This window comes from Aythya ferina, assembly GCF_964211825.1.
Source record: "Aythya ferina genome assembly, chromosome: 1".
Taxonomy (NCBI): domain Eukaryota; kingdom Metazoa; phylum Chordata; class Aves; order Anseriformes; family Anatidae; genus Aythya; species Aythya ferina.
Genome location: NC_140296.1, coordinates 162311514 through 162325671, shown reverse-complemented (window position 1 = coordinate 162325671; position 14158 = coordinate 162311514). Strand labels below are relative to the sequence as shown.

General features: G+C 43.1%; 1 protein-coding gene and 1 long non-coding RNA gene across 2 annotated transcripts in view; one reads left to right on the top strand and one right to left on the bottom strand.

Annotated features, from left to right (window-relative positions):
• The window catches only part of UTP20 (UTP20 small subunit processome component), a 65977-nt gene extending 56184 nt beyond the window's left edge, over window positions 1-9793 (bottom strand). The window contains exons 1-11 of the mRNA XM_084496590.1: window positions 9678-9793; window positions 9129-9209; window positions 8273-8339; window positions 7953-8085; window positions 7340-7528; window positions 5755-5836; window positions 4578-4715; window positions 3990-4145; window positions 2186-2332; window positions 1539-1673; window positions 313-390 (exon numbers count right to left, since the gene is read on the bottom strand). Coding sequence (XP_084352716.1) covers window positions 313-390; window positions 1539-1673; window positions 2186-2332; window positions 3990-4145; window positions 4578-4715; window positions 5755-5836; window positions 7340-7528; window positions 7953-8085; window positions 8273-8339; window positions 9129-9209; window positions 9678-9722 — 1251 coding nt within the window. The 5' untranslated portion in view covers window positions 9723-9793. The remainder of the gene's footprint in view (window positions 1-312; window positions 391-1538; window positions 1674-2185; window positions 2333-3989; window positions 4146-4577; window positions 4716-5754; window positions 5837-7339; window positions 7529-7952; window positions 8086-8272; window positions 8340-9128; window positions 9210-9677) is intronic.
• A 1790-nt stretch (window positions 9794-11583) lies between these two features.
• On the top strand, window positions 11584-13425 carry LOC311439948. Its single transcript, XR_014695106.1, has 3 exons — window positions 11584-11750; window positions 11850-11903; window positions 12050-13425. It is a non-coding gene; the product is annotated as an uncharacterized lncRNA (long non-coding RNA).
• Window positions 13426-14158: the final 733 nt, after the last annotated feature.

Genomic DNA, 14158 nt, shown 5'->3' with positions numbered 1-14158 from the left:
ACAATCCCACACCTTTACTTTTCAGCGGACAAACTTCTCTCTGTGAACTAACAGTCTCTCCAACCCTAAGCATCGTTACCAAGTTCTAACACTATGACACAGTCAACCTGTTTTATTCCTTCAAAATCATGCCAAAAGTTTAAATAAACATCATGTCCATACATTGAAATGATTCAGCATACAAGGCAAATAAATATACTATAGATTTCCCAATTGTTGAAGGACTTTCCTGCTCAGGTGTCCTTACACAATGACACCTCACACTCCCTTTGGCAATAAAAATAAACAAAATGCAGAAGAGCTTCCACCTACCCTCTCAAATTGCTTCATTGTAAACATTGTTTCAGAGAAGTCCAAAAGGAAGCGCCACTCAAATTCACTTCTGAATACCTGCAAGATGCAAATCGCAGGTTGACAGGAACATATTTACAAGAGACATTTTATACTTAAGTCTCCATTATCCATGGGACATATTTTCTGGTTTATCAATCAACCATGCAGTAACTCTCAGACAGCCCGCCTCTCTGTTCACAGACAGTTTCCAGTCACATCTCAGGTACAGAAACAGCACAGCCCTTTGAACAACCCCTGTGGGATACAAACTAGCTCCATGCAGAGATAGCTTAGGTATCTCTTTAAAGTGATGTGGAAAATGTAAACTAAAGGTGTAGTACTGCAGCACACATACATTGCTAGAAAGAAGCTTAGGCCCAGAAGATCTTTGGGCTCTGCATTCTTCCTGTATACCTCCCAGCACGCAGGACCACACCTGAGGTACACACAACCATACCTAGCTGCACCTCAGTGGGGGAGCCAATCTACATTGTTCTGAAAGAACCAATACTGGAACAGTTCCTGACTGCACGTGGAGTCGGTGCCTCTCAAGGCTGAGGTGTGCAACATGGAAATATGCACCCAGAACTCCTTTCCCAGACCCTTCAGGTTATAAGGACAGCTTTAAGCCTCCTCCAGCTTAACAGAAGCCCACACAAGTACAGTCAAACGTTTGAAGGATCACATCTGAGCAAAACTGGACTCATGCCACAGGCAGAACCAATCTTACTTCAGCACAAGCCAACACTGAAGTCCATGTGAAACGTTTTTAAAGAATTGTTAACAGCCTTATTTTCCCATTGCAAATCCTAAGTGTTCAGCAGCTTAGTGGGAAATGTACTTCAATGTTCAACCAAATCCAACTCACTGACTGGCTTCAAAATCTAGGTGAGAACATGCTCTTCTCTCTGTTCTCCCTCCTTTCTCCACAGATTCTGTAGGTGTTCAAAGCAGGGCCTGTTTTTCATTGCAAATATGTCTGCCATAGTAGCAGCATTATAGCACACTGACAGACTGTGCAAGACTCTCAAGGAGTCCCAAGACCACAGCAGGCATTGTTTTAGGCATTTTACAGCTTTCCTCTATCAGTGCAAAAAACCTAAAGGGAACCTTACAGTCTGTTGCCCAGAAGTGGAATATCCTGAAATCATGCTGCTGTAGGGAATTTGGACTCTGGAATTTCTACTATAAGAAGTCTTTGTTACCTTCTCAATAGCTTCCTTGGTCAAAGAATCAGGCAAGAAAACATTTTCAGCCAGTAGTAACGCAGAAATTGCATTCAGCATGGTCTTACAGCAAGATGGCAAGAGATTGGATGTTTGTAACATTTTTATTAAAACCTGAAACAAAAAAGAGAACTGATATTCATGCATTAAGACGTGGTGATTGTCTGGTCTGAATGACCTACATGGTTTCTGAAAGAGGAGGACACGGTGTTCTAAGCTTCAGCCCACAGAAATGAACCCTACTTGTTCTATCAAAATTTGAAGGCATTAAATCTGTATTTGAACCCACAGGGTGAATCTGGTGGAACTTCACCACCATAGATGCAGGTCTTGCTTTCCCCCACAGTAGCAGAGATTACGGCACAGCACAGCCTCTATGCTCACCTCATCATCTTTCTTTTCCCCTTGCTTATTTAAAGGACTACACCAGCATTACACGATAGTGGAAAACTTCCATGGGACTGGAGAGGTAGCAATACTCCCAGTAAATCTCTCTGTTCACTTGACTCAAATCGTAAAACTATTAATGCAGCAGGAACATTTCAGGATGCTGCAGCTGACCATACCTCTTCCAGGTTTAACTGATACTTCTTCGGCAAGCCATACAAAGTGATGGTTTGACCTACCTGACAGACCTTTTCAGGCAGCGAGACTTTGGATCCATTTGCATGTTTCAATAGGATCAGATATGCTTGCAGAATCCTTTCCATCTGCTCTGAAACCATACTGCAGTTGGCCTTAGTTATTTTGCTCTGCAAGTCTAAGAGTGACTCCTGTTTAAAAAAAAAGGAAAACAAAATGATTCAGATAAATGATCAGACCCTGTTTCACTTACTGCTATTTGAAAGCCATTCTAAAGTATCACCATTTCATCAGACCAACAAATTACTGCTGACTCCCTCACTCATGTTCAACAAACTAAACCTTCCAGAAATACCATGGGATTCCCATTTTGTAAAAACAAGCATCCTGGATTCCTTGGACAGAAACATAAATACCTGCCAAGATAAGGTGAAAAAACTACAAACCAAACATGGAAGAGAAAGAGGACTCTTCTCCAAACCCATGATGGTATGAAAGCACCAGCTTCCACTGGAGATCACCAGAATTTAAGTGCTTTTATACTTCAGCATCCTTATGCTAACATGGATTCTGAGCGGCTACTCATATAATCTACATTATGTAGATAATGGAGCTGCCCTGGATCACTCTCATCCATGTCTCTTTCTGTCAAGAAAACGCAAAATCCTATCCTTGGTCCTATAAACTGAACCCAGTTTAGAGACCTATCATAGATATTGGCATCATTTTCCTCTGAGGATGATACTGAGCACAACTAACTAGCTCCCAAGGTAAAAAAACAAACAAACAAACAAAAAAAAAAAACAACAAGCCTTTTTAAATAGAAAGAGAAGTATGTCATCAGCCCCTAAGATTTCATCACAACTGCAGGTGACAGATTCCAGGATTAAAAAACATCCAGCGACAAACAGTTCTGTGTCTAATAAACAGTCAGACAGCAACTACTATCATACTGTGTGAGGTAGGAGGAACAGGATGGGATTTTCAAGGTAACTGTGGACAGTCACAAGTAGAGAGTTCCCAGTACCACACAAACTGGACTGTGTACCGAAACTGGAAGGACTGCCTTCAACTAGGTTTGCCTGACTACCATTTCTTCCAATCTTCCATTTCACCCTTCTGAGAAGCAAAACTCACAGAATATGTTGTCAACTGCAAGAAGTTTTAACATCTCTTAGCAAATCCCACTCCTTAGGAAGAAAACGTCTAAACGGCTATCAGGTAAGTAAAAACCCTATGCTAAGCCCTTGCTCATTGTTCAACATCACTCTGACTCAGCAGAGCACAGCCCATGGCACACAGCTCTACTCCCTCAGACCTCTGGGTGTAACCATGAAGAGGCAACATGGGAACATCCGGACTGAAAACAGCTTGGGATTTGCAACACTTGTCTCTGAGGCTTAAATGTGGCTCTCCAATTTCAGCCCAAGTCTTTGATGTAAAGAGAGCTGCAGCAAAAGGCTTCCCCTTCACCATCGCAAAGTGAGTTTGGAAGCACTAGTAGATTTAGTTTAGTAGTATAAGAAAAGCTTTAACCCCAGCAAGGGGCCTGCAATACCTGTCTCTGCAAAGGCAGACCCTACAAACCCTCCTTGCCCAGACGTGCGACTGAGCCCCAAGGCTCCCTTACTAATCACAGGGCAGCACAGCCACCTGGTTCACTCTGAACTTGCAAAAGAAGAGTGGGATTTTTTTCCATACACATGACACTGTAGTTAATGTTTCCAAAGGATGTAAAACCCAGTTCTGGTCTAATAGGACAAAAATAGTTTTCTTGGTAAGTGTGCACAGCTTTTTTTCAGCCTCTTGTGAACAGAAGAAAAAAAAAAAAAATGTGAATCAGTGTACCTCCAGACACTTGAAAACAATATCAAAATGCTCCTTATGGATATGCACTGCAGCTGATCTGATCATCTGCTCAAAGGCTTCTCCAACAGTTATCCATGGCAGTTCAATCTCCTTTTCAGTAACTGGCCCCAGCTTTACCAGAATTAACTTCACAGCCTGTACAAGAAAAGAGCATATCATACCCTTATACTCAGAAAATAAATCCAGCAATTCTGAAGTTTGTTAGAGCAAGATACTATTAAAATATTTTAGTGATCTCAATTCTCTCTAGAATGATTAGTGGAAAAAAATAGGCTATCACTTAATATCTGAACTGTTTTTAGATTCATCTGGAGGGTATAAAACATGTATAGCATTATCAAGCAGTACCATTTTAATATACAGAAATATCATATAGAAATGACAAAAAAACCAACCTTCCCATCTCAGGAAAGATTTTTAGACAGCAGCTTTCAGATCCTGTTAAATAACGAACAGTATGTTCATCACTAGGGATCTACTGAGGTGAACAAGGCAACACTCAATGGTTTCACAAAGCGCTCTATTACAGCAACATCTACACCAGCTATCTTTTTTTCTTGTCTTTACCGTCTCTGCACAAGAGTGGAACATGTTTCGAACACCCTTGCACATCTCAAAAAGTAGTTGTCCTACACCTTCCACCTTCTTAGGGTGCTCCTCCAGGTCACGGAACATCAAATTGAAGAGAGCATTTTTATCAGAAACCTACAAAACACAAGGATAAAAAAAAGTCATCTTCTATTCAGAGTTACCAGGTGAAAAGATGCAATTAAACGGCTCTACAGCACCACATTATTCTTCTAGTCCTGTGCCTTTCCACATCAGTTCAAACTCACTATTTCTGCGACCACCAAGGAAACTCTAAGAAAAAGTCACCTATTCAGTAGTTACAAGTCCTCTTGCCTAAATGAACATGGGCCTACTAAGGCCTATTGCAGATGAAATACGGCCTTTTGATTACTCTTACGATTTTAGAGTTAAGCATGTGCATAAATGCACCACTAAATTGGTCCCAACTGAAACACAAAGGTCACCACTCTGGCATGGAAAGAGACATGTATCAGCTGAAAGCAGAATGCAGTCATCCAAAACTATAACAACACCTGGGAATACTGCAAATATTTCTGACCTCAGATTCTGAAACCCTCTGTGCCTGAGGACTTCACTCAAAGTTCAGCAACTTTGGAAAACAACTAAACAAATGTGCTTTATTAAGGTCTCTCAACTCAGGCCAGTAACAAGGATACACAAATTTGCTAATCATTCTCAGGAATTCTGGTTTTTGTGTTTTTTGAATGAAAAAAAAAAAACACAAAACAACAAAATAACAACTGCTGTCTTTCCTTACTCCATGAAAAGCTGCTGTTTGGCCTTAACTGATCTGCCTGTGAACATTAAATAATCTGATTTTCAGGAGTGCAAAAAGGTTGTCACAATAACTTTTTCTACAAAGGCTTTAAATCATTATTGAAAAAGCCAGTGAGAAAATATGTATTTACAAACCAAAGCCTCCCTTTTGCAAGATGACCCATTTGGTTTAACTATTTTTAAAACAGAGAATGCTAAGGCCTCTATTTGCCACTGCTGATACGAATTACATGACATACTCAGCAAAACGTTCACTGAAAATCACAACTCAAGACGTGCAGAATGCCAATTCAGGCCCTGTAAGCTCTCCTTTACAGAGAACTTATTACATATTGAAGCCACAAGCCACCACAGAATGGACAAACAGTTCACTTACCTTTCTCATTAGAAAGACAAAACTTTCAGCAGCAAAGTTTCTGATGTGAAGCTTGTGGTGAGCCAGCAGGGTGCTGTACAGGCTACAAAGACACACAATAATAAACTATCTTAAAGGGAACGCAAGACTTACCATCAGTTGTTTTAAAAAAGTATGTTTGCAGCTTACATTGTCATGTCTTACAAACACCAAGAATCTGTCCTCCTAGAGAGGGTAAATACCTTCCTCAATTCCATTCCTTCCCACCCTCCAAGTGTAAAGAACAGTCTTGCAAAGATCAAATGATAACACCAAGCTTAAGCTGCAGACTAAATACCTCAAACAGCTCTGGATCCACACAGATCCAATTGCAGCATCAAGATTTTCAACAGATACATTCAGCAACACTAAGTAAAAACAAAGTTGATTTGATATACCAGATTTCTACTTCAGCTGAGCCAACAAGCTCTCTTGTGCATGTAAATTTTCCAAAGATACAATTTAGAGGGGTGACAAGTATTTGCAGTTCTCTGGTAAATATCAGTAATGGTTACAGGTGGCTCAGCACATGTTAAGTGCAGAGAGTGATGCCTCAGATTCACAGCCAAACAGATGTTTTTGCAATATGCCTGTAAACTTTTGTGGGTTGGGGAAGAAATCTGTAACCCATCTTTTGCTCCATCTGCTCTGAATTGAAAGACGGAAGGCTTCTAGTAAGAAGCAACATGGACCCACTGACTATGAAAAAAATAAAATAAAAAAAAAAATGCTACCAGAGTAGCATAACATTGAACAAGCAATCATAGTGGGTCAGACCACAGGTCTGTATTCAGTATCTAGCAGCAGCCAGAAGCAGGTGCCTGGGAAAAGTTTAAAAACAGGGCAAGCACATACAAAACCAGCTTTTAGCCACCTGCAGCTCAAGGACTTCTCAAGCCAGAAGTGGTTCCTATGCATTTGGAAATTCCCTCAAACTTGGTCAGTTTCCCTGTGAGCTTATGCCAACCTTCTACGTTCACAGCATCCTATGGCAAGGAATTTCACTGCATACAAAACTGTGCACTGCTTGTCTGCTTTTTCACTAAACAGACAGGAAGAAGTTAAGCACATAAAGGGCAAAATGCTGCAACAGCAGCAATTAAAGACTCAAAGGAGTCCATTTAATGTCATTAACTCTAGGAGTCTGCAATTGGAAAAGACAGAAATGATACAAATATGACTGAGTTACTTGACAGGCACCCAAGAGACCTGTGCAGAATTTAGACTTGTTTAAACTGTCATTGTCTTTCTGAGTTTTGTCTACCCAGCTGAGGTACCTGCTTTCTCTCCTATCACCACTTGCATCCACCACACCAGGAGAAAAGAGGGCCAAACACTCAAAACTGCAGACCAAACTGTATCCCTCCTCCAATGCAGTGCACGTGCAAGACAGGGGGATCTCAAAGGAGCTGCGTATGATAACACAGCTCACAGTCTGTTTCAGAAAGCAGAGAAAGCATGCTAACAACTATATACTGAAGCATTAAGCCAGATATTCATCTGGAACTGGCATTCCTATAGCATTTAATAACTGCTGATCAAGGCAGACTTTAAACACAGCCTTTACCTGTATATGTTACTTATGTCCTTCACCATCAATCTCCACAAGTATTTGTAGAGATAGGAAAGAGAGGTAAAAGCCCATTCCAGCAACTCTGTGTCCTGTGTATCCAGTAGATTGGTGATAGCCAGGAAGAAGTCATTGAAGTGTGGATAGAAATCAGCCTGGAGATCTCGAGCCAGCTGCACCACTAGACTGTGTTTCAGACAATACAGTGTTAGTTTATTTTAAAATAAGCCAGTAAGAACCTAGACAAGCATTGCTTGCAATCTAGCACAATCTCTTTGAAAAGACGGCATCACTCTTGCTTCTCACTTTTACTTAAGTATCGTCATTCACAGCTACCTATTAGATAAGTTTGAAAATTCAAAATACTTCGAGTAGGTAACATTAAACAAGATACAGATGATCAATGTCAACCAAAGCATTTTTTTCTAAAGACTCAGGACCGTGAATCTCTAATAGATAAATGCCAATTACCTAATCCCATTTTGGGCATCTCATTGCTATACTTCTTTCCTCACGTACAATAAAGAAAAATAATACTCACAACAGAACTTGAATTACTTACTTGTAATACCTTCAGATTTCTGACTACATTTTGTCAACAAATACTTACTCTAATAAGGGTTGATAGGCAAGACTGCCTTTGACTTGCAAATGTGTCTTCAAGCTCTGCACAACAGTACTTTGGTAATAGACGAGCTGGTTGAAGGACTGGCATTTGTTGGCCACTTCTTTGTAGAACTGCACTGTTTAAACACAAAAAAGAAACCATGAAAATTCTAGTCCAGTTCCTGGTCAACATAAAGGAAACTAAAAACTAATAGCTCTCCAGAGCCCAATACAAAATTCAATGAATAGAAAATATCCCAGGGAGCTCTGGATGCAGAAGTTTTTACAGTTTAGGGCAAATATCAACAAATAAAAATTAGGTACCAAAATGCTGAGTAAGGTTCAGTTCCCTCCATTTCTGTAGTCCTTCAAAAAAGTAGGTTTCAACCTCCTGTCAAAGACAAAATAACAGTTTGTCAGCTCCTGTGAAAACAGCCTGTAAATATGAGAGGTTTAAATGAAAAGAACTACCAAGTGCTTCAAACATTTTATAAATATCTTAAAAAACTGTGATGACTTCATTTCAAAGGGTGCTGTGGAATTTGCCAGAAAATAAGACTTCTGTTTCTATGTTCAAAAAAACATTTGAAAATATTTTCTGGTGATAGGCCTCATTTACATAATTGTTTTTTAGACTTCTGTTGACTGGCCTTCATAATCTAAGATGCTGAACCACAAAGCACACAGCACAAACACTGTGGGATTTCTTTTGGCATCATCACAGCTATCAAATGGGAAGTTCAGAAAAACAATCCAGCAGACCAGGAGGCTATAACCTGCTAAAGACCTCATTCAGTGACGATCTACAGGACACACGGATGATCTTTAAAGACATGCACATGCTGTGACTATTGCAACTGCTCAGCATCCTTAGGTCTTTGCAGGACTGGACCTAGAACTGCTGACAGCGCCATGTCTTCTATGCTCAGAGGTCCACGAGCTACATGGAAGTGATCAGAGTGATGCTGTCAAAGAGTCCCTATGCCAATACTGTGAAATATTTCAAGAAACGAGGAACAAAGCAGGAAATGAGACTCCAGAAAAGGCAACTCTTCCATGAGCTTCTTTGTAATTCCCCCCCTCCCAGAGAAGTTTTTAAGTGGATATTTCAGGGAGTGTGGCTACTTGTGTTGTGATCTGAGATCCTCTTGCAGAAAACGACCGCTGTCGCTTTTCTCACCTCAGCATAACTTCCAGTTCTGTCAATCCGGTGAATAATATCAATATTAACATTACTTAAGCGTTCCGAAAAGGTGAGAAACTGTAAAACAAAAGGACATACGCGTTTTTGCTCTGTTCTCAAAACTTAGGAAGCCCTTCTTAATAGCATGCACACTACAGACAAAGAACCTGCTCCTGAAGGTGGACTATCAGATCGCACTAATCAATCTGTAAACGACTCAATTCCGATCTTAATGCAAAAAAAAGAGCTCACGGTACCAATGAAGGATAGGACGTTTTTAACTGAAGAGAAGAATTAAAAGCCCACCCCACAACACCTTGAGCCGCCGGCTGCTGCCTGCGCACCAAAGGGCCCAGCGCAGGGAGCCCTTAGGACCATGTGTCCCCAAAACATGGTGAAGGCGATGCAGGAAAATTTAGCCACCTTCTCCCAGACGCGCAGCGGTGGGTACGGCTAAATTCAGCCCCCGTGTCTCCCCCAGCCCCGTGTAGGTGGCACCGCCGCCCCGTTACCAAACCCTAGCGACCCGGCTAGGCGGGCGCTCACCCGGTGCGTGTTCCCCGACTGGGGGGCCGAGGGCTTGCCCGGCATGGTGGCGGCGGCCACACGTGCGGCACTACTCGCTGGGCGCCGCCATGCCGGGCAGGGCTGCTGGGAGCAGTGGGAGGAGAAGGAGGAGGAGGAGAAGGAGGAGGAGAAAGCGGACCCGTCGGCGGAAGGGGCGGGTGGAGGGGTTGGGGCTGCCTCGGGTCGGGGTTTGGACGTGTCCCGCCCGACCCGGAGCGGAGGGGGCTTCGCTGTGCTGGCCGCGATCTGCGTCTCCCTGAGGAGTCTGGCCCGAGCTCCCCTCCGGTTTTGGGAAATAGCGACAGACTGTCACGGGCAGACAGCGATAGGGCAAGGGGGAGTGGTTCTAAACTAAAAGGGAGATTAGATTAGATGTTAGGGAGAAATTTTTCACTGTGAGGGTGGCTTGCATAGCTGGCACAGGCTGCCCAGAGAAGCTGTGGATGCCCCATCCCTGGGGGTGTTCAAGGCCAGGCTGGAGGGGGCTTTGGGCAGCCTGGGCAGGTGGAAAGTGTCCCCAGGGGGATTGGAGTTAGATGATCTTTAAGGTCTCTTCTAATCCAAGCCACTCTATGAAAGCAGGGAGGAGGTTCTAGGTAGATGGACACAACTGCCAGCTAAGCAATGATGGCAGGGGATGAAATCACAGAATTGTAGGGGTTGGAAGGGACCTCAAGAGATCATTGGGTCCAACCCCCCTGCCAAAACAGGTTCTCTAGAGCATGTTGCCCAGGTAGGCGTCCAGATGGGCCTTGAATATCACCAGAGAAGGAGACTCCACAACCTCGCTGGGCAGCCTGGTCCAGTGCTCTGTCACCCTCACTAGAAAGAAGTTCTTTCGCATGTTGGTGCAGAACTTCCTGTGATCCATTTTGTGGCAATTGCCCTTCGTCCTGTCCCCACAAACCACTGAAAAGAGGTTGGCCATATCCCTCTGTCTCCCACACCTCAGGTATTTATAAGCATTGATAAGATCCCCTCTCAGTCTTCTCAAGGCTGAACAGACCCAGGTCTCTCAGCCTTTCCTCACAGAAGAGATGCTCCAGGCCCTGTATTGTCTTAGTGTCCCTCCACTGGACTCCTTCCAGGAGATCTCTGTCTTTCTTGTACTGGGGAGCCCAGAACTGGACACAGTACTCCAGCTGAGGCCTGACCAGGGCCTCACCTGGTTGTTGCCCCCCTGCTTCTAGTAGACTTTTATCCAGAGCTCAAAAAAGATAAAGAAAAAACAAAACAAAAAAAAACACCAAAACATCCCAGGCAAAGTAAGTGCAAACTAATGCCTCACAAATAACTATGGACTGATATGCTGACAGCATGCTGCTGTGCTCACAGAAGTACCAGGGCCTGTGGGAGCTTCTGGCTGTGGTTGCAATTACGGAGGTAGAAGGTGTGGGCTAGGGAGATAAGAGGTGAGCTGGAAGTTGGTTGTAGCTTTGGTTTGGGCAGATGCATTATGAGCAGCCCGGAGCTGTGTGTCATCTTGTGAGGCAGCTGACAGGGCTGGGCAGTTTGCTTTTCCCTAGCCTGCCTGCCCTGCTTGTTAGAGGCAGCTTGAGGCCACCCTGAGCAACCAGGCAGGCAGATACTCTGCAAGCCACCAGGCTGGAGTTGAGCATGGCTGAAATGCACGTGGGGACCCACTGCTCTGAACACACCTGACAGGTTAAGTGCTGCCAGGTGTATCCAGAAAAGCTGCCCAGGGGCAGGCAATAAGCTGTTAACACGATAGCCATCTGGACAGGCAGGGGAGTGTGCTTACTTCAACACCTGCTCCCAAAGAACCACAGGTTTTGGAGCTTGCTCTTCTATGGGAACAATAATTTATTTATTTTATTTATTTTTTTATTAAGACTGCTGGCATTTGCATTAAGTCAGAAGAGAATGTGTAATTTAGGCACTGCAAATTTGAAAAGTTCAGCTTGAATGCCTTCATCCCAAATATCTCCATGGCAATATGCACCTATGAGCATGTGGACAGGTCTAGATCCACGGAAGAACTTAGTCACCAATATGCCACTGTTTAAGTGTACAAATACCTCTCTGGCTATGGTTAGTAAATTCCCCTAATATGCTCCTAATACACATATTGTGAACTTGCGGAAAACAGTCCACAAGATCTTTTTTTTTTTTTTTTCCTGTTATGAACAGCATCTTAGAGTTGTGCAAATTCCTGGGATGCATATGCTCCAAAATCATCCAGGGGTAAGAATCAGCTCTACCATTCATGGAAAGCATCAAGGAGAAGAACTCAGATGTGCTTTGCCTGTTGCAGAAGCGGCATCAAGATGAATAATAAAAGATGTTAGGTGATGTTTTAAAAAATTACAAATGCTACTTTATGTTTGTAGGCTGTCAGCTTTGCAGAAGAATGAGCCTGGCTAGCCCTGCAACCACTGATGTGTGTGAGAGCTGCCTGAAGAACTGATGGACTGCACTTCAGCCAGCACTGTGAATACAGTGCTTGGAGATATATCTGAGTGAGCCTCTGGGGAGTAGGTCAGGTACCGAAACCATTGTGGTGATAGCAGTAGTGCTGAAACTTCAGCTGGAAGGGTTCAGTGACACAAAAGATCCCTTGTCTGCTTCTGCATGAGCAACATCTAAATTAACAACATCCTGCCTACAAGAACTCCTCTGACTGCAGTGCCTCAGGCCTTAATCCTTTACATTTCCAGGAAGAGATATGACTCTCCCACCTTTGGGCAGGCCCCAGCTCCAACACCCTGTGATTATATGGCAGGCCCAGCTGTCAAACAGTCTCTCCTTCAGAAAGCCATGCTAACTATAAGCAGATGGCCTTCTGGAGTGATGGTTTATTGGTAGTAATACCTGCAGAGGCACGTAGTGGAAACTTCTAAAACAGCACGTGTGTGTCTATCAAAGTAGTCACCTATGCAGATCTAACTTCTTCAATCACTTGCTGTGGGCTACAACCTGACAGTAGTACATCAGCGCTTCTGGAGCCGGTCTAAGATTCCTATTGTCTTCTCCATTCCTGGGCTTTTTAGTCCTGCTGTCCAAAATTTAGTTGCCTGACTCAGCAAGAGCAAGAACCACCGTGAAGACCCAAAAGCATGTTTGTCCTCTGGAAACGTGTCTTACTTTGAGTCAGTGTGATGCTTTCCAGGTTGTCTTTTTGTTTGTTTGTTCTTTTAAATCAGCACTGTCAATTTAGACTAATAGTAGTAATTTGGATAAAATACCTCCGTATTTAACTCAGGCTGGTCTCACAGAACTCCTCTTGCAATTTGCAACATTTACAATGCACCTGTCTGTCTCTTCAGGCTCCCTTTTTATTCAGAGGAGATCTAGACACATTCTTGTATTTAAATAATCCAGGTTAGAATAAAACAAATCATGCCTTAGAAGTGTAGTGTAGATGACCTCATTATATGCGTGTATTTGCAACTGACCCTGCTGAATGCCCCTCAGTTGAAATAGATTAAGAGAAACACTGTGAATTGAGCCAAACTACTTCCAAGCTTGAATGCTCAGTGGTAGATTCTTCAATCAGTATTTAAGACACTAAGTAGGTTACTGGAGTAGGTTAAGTAGGTTGAAGTGGTAAGAGTTGCTTGTGATCCCAGAAGTCCTTCTCTTTGTTTCGAGTCGCCCCACAGAACAACTTGGGGTACACAGTTTGTGTGCCACACGGCTGGAATCCCACTGCATCACAGGTTCTCTTCAAGCTCCTCAGTGAGGGGGGAGGCTGGCATGGGTCTTATTACAAGTTATACAGGTGCATGATGTCTTTGGAATACTTATACAACTACTGCAAACAGATTTTTATTTATTTATTTTTTAATTTGTCTGGAAAGCATGAAGAGCCCTTTGAAACGCAAGGACATTTTTTTTCTTTGCCAGTTTCCTTCTCAGCTTCTAGCTGGCATTTTGCCTTGTCTTGCAGAAGAAAACCCCACAAGATTATGTGGGATATGGTTGAAAGCACTTGCATTTTCAAAAACAAAGCAGACAAGATATTGGAATCCTGTTCTGCAAACTGGCGGAACTGTTTGGCCACATTTTTTCTGATATGCCTGGAGCACAGAGATTTTGTAAATAGTGCAACTCCAGGTCAATGCTGGCTGAGTCCTGGGGACAATGTCACCTACATTTAGGCTTGCAGATCAGAGAGAGTTTTGAACTAGGAGCTAGACTATAGAGCCCAGATTTCTATTTGTGTAGGGGGAGAGGCATTCATCCCTGAAATATCCTGAATTTAGAGCCTTCTTTCATGGAAGGGGGCACCAACAACATGACTCAGCCCTTCAAGGCATCTAGGACAGTGGCTCCTCTATTGCTAGCAGTTTTCTGCTACAGATCTGGAGCAGGTGGGCTGCTCTAGCTCCATCTCTGGAAGTAAACTGAATAGTGCCAGAGCACAGGGATCATCCAGATCAATTAATTGTTAATACAGTCCCTGGCTCAATTTTGTTTCATGCTAAACCGTACCATTC